The 9539-nt window shown below is 42.3% G+C and overlaps 1 protein-coding gene across 1 annotated transcript in view; it reads left to right on the top strand.

Annotated features, from left to right (window-relative positions):
* The window catches only part of JAG1 (jagged 1), a 35308-nt gene extending 33363 nt beyond the window's left edge, over positions 1-1945 (top strand). The window contains 1 exon segment of the mRNA XM_009699524.1: positions 369-1945. Coding sequence (XP_009697826.1) covers positions 369-826 — 458 coding nt within the window. The 3' untranslated portion in view covers positions 827-1945.
* Positions 1946-9539: the final 7594 nt, after the last annotated feature.

Here is a 9539-nt window from a genome sequence, read left to right as displayed (position 1 = left end):
TGCGGCGGCGGAAGAAGGCGCCGGGGTGGGGGTGGGGCCAACCCCCCCCGGGGGGGGGGTAGATGTCCCCTCGGAGCTGGGGGCCCTGGCAGGGCAGCGCAGGGGAGCCCACGCCGCTCCTGCCAGCGATGCCGGGCTCTCTGCGTGCAAGGAAGATGTGTCCCACGCAGGCTATCGGACAGGACTCCCGAGTCCTACACTCGCTTTAAACACCCTGTATTGTAACAGAGCCGAGCTTATCCTTGCATTACCGTCTGGAGCCCAGTGAAAAAATAAGGCTTAAGAACCGAGATTTGTTTTCTTTGTAGAAAGCCTGGGATGGAACACTTGGCTCACAGCAGAGTTAACCGCTCTCGTATCTCTTCCAGATTTCTTGGTGCCGTTGCTGAGCTCGGTCCTCACAGTAGCCTGGATCTGTTGCCTGGTCACTGTTTTTTATTGGTGCATTCGAAAGCGCAGAAAGCAGAGCAGCCATACCCACACGGCGTCCGACGACAACACTACCAACAACGTAAGGGAGCAGCTGAACCAGATAAAAAACCCCATTGAGAAACACGGAGCAAATACTGTCCCCATTAAAGACTACGAAAACAAAAACTCTAAAATCGCCAAAATAAGGACACACAATTCCGAGGTGGAGGAAGACGACATGGACAAACACCAGCAGAAGGCCCGATTTGCCAAGCAGCCAGCGTACACTTTGGTAGACAGAGATGAAAAGCCCCCCAACAGCACACCCACAAAACACCCGAACTGGACAAATAAACAAGACAACAGAGACTTGGAAAGTGCACAAAGCCTAAATCGAATGGAGTACATCGTATAGCAGACAGTGGGGTGCTGCCGTGCAGGGCCTTTAAATATCATTATAAAGGCACTCAAGAGCTTGTAGTTCTTAAACTGTTGTGTAATATTTGAGTCGAAGGCTATTATTTACTTAGAATCCCTGTGTTAATTTAAGTTTTGACAAGCTGGCTTACACTGGCAATGATAGTTGCTGTGGTTGGCTGGAATACCAAGTGCTGCATTTCACATCTATGCAAAACTAGTCAAAAGTGCCCTCCTGTCAATTCAGCTGTAGCTGATACATCACGGAAACGTTCCAGAAGGTATCACATAGCCTTATCACTCTTCCTTAGTGTTCACTTTTTTTTCTCTGCCAGATGTTCCGATTTATACAGTTTCTTTAGAAGAATACCTTTTATTTATATTTATTGAATTTGAGTTTTTTGTATATTGGTTTTATGGTGACGTACAACTAGTTCTGTATTTGAAAGTGCCTTTGCAGCTCAGAACCACAGCAACTATCAAAAATAAGTTTATTATTTATTTTTTTATTGTATTTTTGTTGGGGGCGGGTGGGGGGAACTTGTCAGCAGTTGCTGGTAAATGAAGAATTTAAAAGAGGAAAATGTGTCAAAAATAGAAGTTTGTATAGATATGTAAATAATTCTTTTTTTATTAATCACTGTGTATATTTGATTTATTAACTTAATAATCAAGAGCCTTAAAATATCATTCCTTTTTATTTATATGTATGTGTTTAGAGTTGAAGGTTTTTGATAGCATTGTAAGCTTGTGGCTTCTCTATTTTGAATTTATTTTCTTGTTACGTGTTGCCTATATGCCAAAACTAAGGTGTTCTAAAATAGTTTATTTTTAATAGGATGGGCTTTCATGCCTTGATGCTGGTTTTTGTACAATGTCAAACATTTGAAACACCTTCCATAGTATCACTTTAAGACTATTTGTAAGTACTGACTGAGGCAGTTTAGATAATTAGACTAGAAAACTTTTTTTTGCTGCTTTAGACTTGAAAAACGAGTGACAGGCAGAAAATCTGCTAAGAAGCAGTGTAAGGGAACAAACCTGAGCTATTACTTTATGTAGATGAAATGTGAGGGGTTGCATGTAACTAAAATATCAAATTAGCGTGTGAAGTTGGAAACACGGCAATCTTCTTTTGTAAATTCTAATTATTTTTTTCTCACCATGAATATGTAATACTGAACCACTTGTAGATTTGACTTTTTTTGTAATCTACTGCATTTAGGGAGTATTCTAATAAGCTAGTCGTTGAATACTTGAACAGTAGAATGTCCAGTAAGATCACTGTGTAGGTTTGCCATAGATTACACTGCCCGCCTTAACAAGTGAGGAAATCAAAGTGCTATTACAATGTTTAAGATCAAAAGGCTTATAAACATATAGTAATCTCGGTGGTTAACCACTGAGATCATGAAGATACCTTGTATTGTGATATTAGTGTTACATGAAAATGCATCTTTGATGTGTTGTTCCTGGCAATAAATCTTGAAAAGTAATATTTATTAAATTTTTTGTATGAAAACATAAAAGAGCGTGGAGATTATTGAGCTGGGAGGCACTCCCGCCTAGTCAGTCAGCTGGGCAAAACCAGAGGCAGGGCCTGCTTTACCTGTCCAAGACCTGCCACCGATTTTGGCGTTTGTTAGCCGATCGGACGTTCCCCTCCGGCTCCCGGTCAGCTGGAAGGGGTTTGGGCGCACCGGCTGTCGGCTAACGTACCTCCCTCTGCTGCTGCGATGGGACGGGGATTGTGCAACCACTTCACTTAGCGTGGGCCAAGGAGATACACCAGGTAGTAACCAAATCTAAGTAGCTAGGCAAGATACAAACTGCTGACCTGGATGGGAAAGGAGCCACAGATGACGCTGATTTCTAATGGGCAAAAAGCCCTCTGTAAAGCCTGAAATAAACTCCTCAAATATTCAACACGGCAGCTGCACGATTGCGGCGCCTCCCACCTCCGAGGGGCTGTGTGCGGAAGTTTGGGTGAGCTGGCAAAGAGCCTACTCCTCTTCCAGCACCTTTTCCTGGTGAAGCCACAAAGGGGTTGTGGTAAGGTGCTGGTACAAATCTGAAGGAACAATTAACAGTGTGTAACAAACTCAACTGAAAAATGATACAAGAGAGGGTCAGGCTGCTGCTGGTGCTACATTTTAACCAACCCCCTGCAAGGTTAGGCATTTTGTTTGTAGTACATACAGATACTTTCTATAAAGATTGCTGCAATATGAATACAATGAACACAAAAAATCTGCTAGCAAGACATACTCTGTTCTGTACCTTCTTTACACCTGTCTAAAAAAAAAAAAATTGATAAAATCTGTGTAGTGTTACTTTTTATTTCAAACTTGTTGATTTCTAACTTGAAAGGGGGGCTGCTCTTACTGTTCACACTCGCGTGCCACATAACGTCTAAGTACTGGAGCATCATCAGTTTCCTGCCTTCTGAACGGGAAGTCAACAAGATGAGCTTCATCTGACCACTTCAACGATTCCTCATCAAACATATCCCATCAGTATTTATTTCCCTTTGTTCCCTGACTGACTTCCACAATCTGCCATAAAGCAAAAACGTCACGTCTAGAAAAGCCACTTAAAAAGAACAGAATCTTCCACCGGCCTCACACGTACAACATGAGGCTATGAACTGAATGCTTTTCGTGTTGAATTAACCACCTTCCTGAGGTAGGTCTCAAATTCAGCGATGCAGAAACCAACCACCTCTTCTAAAGGACTGAAACATTTATACCTGAATTTGTAGGAATAAATCCAAGTCTGCCTTCTAATAAGAAAAAAACAAAACAAAAACAAAAAAAGGGCTTTTGCTAGTCCTGCGAACATGTATTTGACAGGCTACTTTGCAACCTACTGAGGCAAATTCTAATTACAGAGGTAATCATTTAATACAGCGACAAAGCTGTTTGTTTAGATCTCTGCAGACCCAGTGTAGAGCAAAACCTGGGTTCCTCAAGCTTCAAAACTTGTCAAAGCCTTGAGCGCAGCATTCATTCATTCCTTCCTTCCTTCCTTCCCAGCCTTCCCTGTGCCACGAAGTACTGCGCTGACCAGGCAGAGCTTTTGTTACTGCAGAGTTCTCCACACACAACCTATTTTTCCCGTATAACTCATTTCATTGCTGCCTCGTACTGTTATCAAATCAGAGCCCAGAGCCGTGCAAGTTGTACAGGGGGAGGGAAGAGAAATCTGTGAAATTCCTGGAACGGTGTCTTTACATTTTATCCTTGTATCTCAGTGGTAGCTTCAAAACTGACACTGGGGAATAAAAGACCAGAACAGCCTTCCAAAGCCCAGAACCACCGCCAAGCTGGGGGCTGGTATATGAAGTGTTTTCCATCAGCATAAAAATAAATAGAAACATGAAGTTTAAGGCTTTCCCATTACAATACCAAGGCACATTTATTTTTGTGGCAATTATATTTTGCCAGTTCACAGTTTACTACTCGGGTAAGGTACGTTCTGTTTAGTCAGGAGGAGTCTCCCACTGCTAGTGTGTGTTTGTTCTTTGGATCCTTATCCATCTAAAGACTGAAAAATGTGTGCTTCCTGAGCTGCCAATTAAACATAGGAGCTTTAAAAAAACAATTAAAAAAAAATAATCAAATTACTCCCTTTAGCACCCTCGGCTTTGCTCTACCTACAGCTAATTGAACCTGTCGAATCTGGGTTTGGTTCAACTCGAGCTCGCTATAGCCACATCAAAGTCTCCGCAGGGAAAGGGCCCACCTCACGCAGAGCGAGAAGGTGCTGATCGCGCGCGTGACATCAGCCTTAACGCCAACGTGTTCGTGTCACTGAGGGACAGGCAGCCGCGGGAACTGCTGTTTCTGCCTTGCTAACAGGAGCAAGCGACAGCCAGCTAGCGCTTGTACATCTGAAGCCTAGCGAGCGAGTCACACAAACCAGTTTAGAGCCTAAACGCGAGACTAGCATCTTCAAGCAATTTCACCGGTGAAGCGATTTTCCTTTCCACAGGAACACCACTTGTTCTTACACCAGCGGACGCACCCGCACAGCAAGAGTTAATGTTATTAATCAGCTCTCTGCCAAGCTAGAAAGCGTACAAGGTTATGCTCTCCGTTGCTCCCTGAAGATCGCGTGATTCGGCTTCTTACCCGCCAGCCCCCGGCGCGGCTGCTCCAGCCACCAGGCCACCCAGGGGCCACCTCGGCCACCCAGGGGCCACCTCAGCCACCCAGGGGCCCAGAACCCTACCCTTCCCCTTTGCAGAGTCCCCTCCAGAACAAGTCACGAGGCAGAGGCTTAATGGTTTTATTTGTGTATGCAAAGACGAGAAGTTCTGACAAGGGAAGTACCAAATTCAGCCTTTTCCTCCCCAGGAGATGGAAGTGATTGCGTAAGCTCTCCCCTCCCCTTCTAAACGGAGCAAGAATATTTAAGTATATTTAAGAATTTTTCAACTTCTTTTTCAGTACTGACACCAGTGGCCATCTTCATTACTGTTTACCAGTACACACAGAGTTTGTTTTTAAAGGTTTCCTACTGTTCCCAAAAGAGGGAAAAACCAGTAAAATAGCTGTGCAATGATAAATTCCAATTTCTGGAGGTGAGGAGGAGGAAAGCAGCGGAGGTTCTGCATGGTCTTGTTGGCCACTGGACGGCAGTTCAGCAGCTGCCTTGCCTAGCGCTGGAGCAGCAGTGGAGCCGTGCGGTATCAGACAGGGCGTCAGACCAGAGCTCCAGCCCCGATCTTCCCCTGAGCACCTTCTCTGTGATGTGCAAATTGTTTCAACCAGTTTCTTGACAGGGTGGAGAAATAAATCTCTATTCTCTTCATTCTAGCACTAGGAGATCATATTAATATTAAAAAGGGGCATGCCCAACTCTAGAATTACAGCTCAAGACACTTTTCTTTAAAGATCTGATGCATAAATCAAAGAGAGAATTATTACGGCAGCAAACAAAGCAGTTATGGAGGTAGATTACCAATTCCTGCTACTGAGGTACTACATCTCAACTATACTAAAGGATCTAACTTTGACAAAATGGGAGCAAACAAGTGAAATTCTCACTCAGAAAAGGTGCACTGTCAGCTCTCACAGGAACCAACTCCCAGCTCCGGAACCATTTAAATGGATGGTAAAGGAGGTAGGACAGTGGAGGTTAATGCCCTGGCCAATTTCCAGGTTACAGCTGAAATGCCCTGTGACACTACATCATTTTCACAACTGTTTTACAATTTCTCAGCATAAGCCGACACCAAACAAACAAACAGTCCCCATCTAAAAATGTCACCTTATTGTCACTGTGGAAAGGACACGGTCACGAGCTACCAAGCTCCATTTTAATTATCTGGGGGGAAAAAAGAAAAAAACGTGAACAAGATGGGAGAACTGTGTTCAAAAAATACTTGAATGAGTTGATGAAAGAATTTGCAGTACGAGCTCCTTAACCAGCTTGCTTTACCTTGAAGAAATCGCTTACCCTCAGTGCTGCCCCAACTGTCCAAATAAGCATATTCATATCCCTCCCAGGTTCAGCTGCAGAAGGCTTTGATATCCCTTTGATGAAAGGCTCAGGGCGCTGCTATTCCCCCATCCCACATCGTTCACACAGGGTTTTGCATGCTAGTTAATGCTTATTAGAGAAGAAAAAAGCAGAAAGCAAAGAAGTGAGGAGTGCCTTTTATTAAAGCTAATTTCTGAGGCCAACTCACACTTCCCACTGCTGCCTAAAAGACTCTTGATACTATTAAAGTTGTTTGCTCAAGCCTGCATTAGGGCGTTTTCATACCGTATGAAACCTTTTATTAGATACTGATATAGGCAAGGAGATAACCACTCGTAACATGCAATCTGGGATAGTCTAACTATATTTCACATCTTTCTTATTCCAATTGCAAACAAAAAAAATATTTCCTCCATCTTCCTTAAAAAAGAATCCATTTTCCAGGCAAAAGCCAATGAGATACATGTCAATTAAATAAAAATGTTAATTAAAACTCAGCCAACGCGACCCATGCGCAGAGCGGCGAGAGGGAAGGAAGTTCACACTGACAAAATCAACGCCTTCAGGTGGCTACTTCACACCTCACTTGGTCAAAGCCTTCTGTAGCAAGGAAAATTTTGGTTCTTAAAACTTCCCTTTTTTGTTAGAAACAGGTGCTCTTGAAATTATTCAAGTCAAGCATAACACAGAAACGCGGCTATGCAACTGTAACGGCACAGTAACATGCGCTCCAGACCCTGGTACGCACAACTACAACCTGACCGATAATATCAGAACTAGCACAAAGCTTATGACGCAAAATAATTCTTGCCACAGTTAAAACCTGGCCGATCAACACTGGGCAAGGGAGATTTTACATCAGCCTGCTTCCTCTTTATAAATAAATATGTAAAAGGCTGGTCTACCTTTGGATATGTGTTTAAACACAAAAGTTCACTAAACAAATATTTTAAATGACTTTGATGTAAAGAATAATGGAAACGACAGTCTGCCCACATTAGAAGGTGGTTGGCTAGGAAAGGACTGCTTCGCTATCAGCAAACAGCACAGACCAAATTAACCAGATGATTCATTAAAAACAAACAACAACAAAGCTGGCTGGTTTGGAATAGACAGTTATTTCTCTTTAAGACAAATGCATTTTTAAATGTGAGCTCTGCGTTGTGGGCTTTAGCCAGTCTCGGATCTGTACATATTTCAGAGGAGTTCAAAGAAGCTCTGAAAATGAAAAAACCCAACATAACAAACACAAAAGAAATAAAAAATGAACCAAACAAGTGGTTTCTGTGCTTCAATGGCACTTTCAGGACAGAACAGAGCCTTAAATATTTATTACTCCTAACAGAAAGGTATGCTAATGCTGCTCAGAAGCAAATTGCTAATAGAAAGCCACAGCCAAGACTTGTGAATTAATTTTACTCTAGCTCAGTTTCCAGATGCCACCTTTTTTTTTTTTCTTTTTTTTTTTCCTCCCCTAAACCTGATTTAGGAAATCAGGTTTGTGGTTCAAGAGCATGTCAGACCACCCTCTCCAGTCATCTGGGTGCAGGTGGATTATTTACAAAGAAAAACGCAAAGACTGAGAAGATGACCTTGGACTTGAAGTACAGAGGTAAGAGAGCCATATGGTACCAATGCAGCCTGGATGTCACAGCATCACGTAAAGCACCCATAAGGTTTGCAAAAGGCAAACTTTTATAATAGTCCTGCTGCACAGACACCATCCAAAATCCAGAAGTAACTACGAATTCAAAGCTTTTCCCCTGAGTAACTGCATTTCTGAGAAGATCCAAGAAACTTTTTAAAGTACCTAAGCTCTACACAAACAGCTGCGAGGAGCCTAGGAACCCAGCAAGTCCGTCATTACAGTAAGAATGATGCAACTATGCACTTTTGAGAAAGTCCACTTGTATTGGTTCCAACTCTCCAGGCTCTAACACCTTGACTTGATCTAGCCTCACATTTCTTATTGTTGCACAATCGCTGTTTTAAAAGGTGGATGTGCCCATGCTATCAGTGAGACGACAGAAAACAGCATTTTAAGTAACATAACAAAATAACCTAAAGGAAAAATCAAGCATTCTCAGCCACACAGACAATGGTTTAATCCACCCAAGCCCCCTATATATGTATGACGTCATTTGTAAGGGTACATACAGGTATGTTATTCAGTTAAGATTAAAACTAAATTGTAATTATAAGGTTGAACTATATATAACAACCGTATGCGATGATACAAACTGTATGTGGTTGCCCTCTGGTTTCTAATACTTGAGTTAAATGGATTTGGAGAGGAGCGAGGCAAGAAGAAGGGAAGTTTCCGAATCCAAAACTGTCAGCAGTAATGGTTTGGGGGGTACTTGCTGAAGATCATCGACAATTTTCACAGATACAATGAGAGCGTTCGCCAGTTTGCAATAGCAAGCATAAGGTCGTTTTCCTAACCAGAATGAAATGAAAAGAAATAACTGAAATGATTTTACAAACTCAACATGTCTGTCACTGCATAATCATCTAAAACTCTCCTGTAGGTATCTGTTACTACCAAGAACAACACTGCAAAGATCCAAGGCAAAGCAGAAGTAATGGAATTTTAAAACTGCAGCCTAGAATACATGCCTGTACCATTTTTTATCAGTTTATTCACTGTAAGAACTTAAAGAAGCCACCCAGAAAATCTATGCCAAGACTTTAATATAAGTTATCAAATTATTCCTATTTTAATTACTCTTCTTTTTCCGACAAATACTTAATTAAACGTCCTTATACCTCTTTTAAGTCCATCAAAAAGGTGCTTTTTTCTCCCTTTCCTGGTCCAGCATCTCAAGTCCATACAAAAGAGAACAGTAAACATACCTCAGGCTATTCTTCCTCCAAACCCAGGTTCCCGGGCAGCCTCGGTTTTGCTGCTACTAGGAAAGACCTTTTTGCAGAGTCTGAAGATTGGCAAGCGTTAGCAACCTTATTGCAAAGCACTGTGAGAAACATCACACAAACAGGCTGAAAGAAAAAGGAGAAAATGTCTTCTAGCAGGCATGCAGGATCTTTTTCATTTATAGCAAAAGCAGAAATTATTTATAGCAGAAAGATGCTGCTCAACTGACAGCGTCTTACTGTCAACTGCCCCGTTGCTAACTCTCATAAGGACATGTCCTACACTACCAACTCTAATGCTTATGGATGTGAACCACCTTCTTACCCTAAATGAGGATATCCACGGTCCT

The sequence above is a fragment of the Cariama cristata genome, unplaced genomic scaffold, assembly GCF_000690535.1.
Source record: "Cariama cristata isolate BGI_N322 unplaced genomic scaffold, ASM69053v1 scaffold11574, whole genome shotgun sequence".
Lineage (NCBI taxonomy): Eukaryota > Metazoa > Chordata > Aves > Cariamiformes > Cariamidae > Cariama > Cariama cristata.
This window is presented reverse-complemented; position numbering and strand designations above follow the sequence as displayed.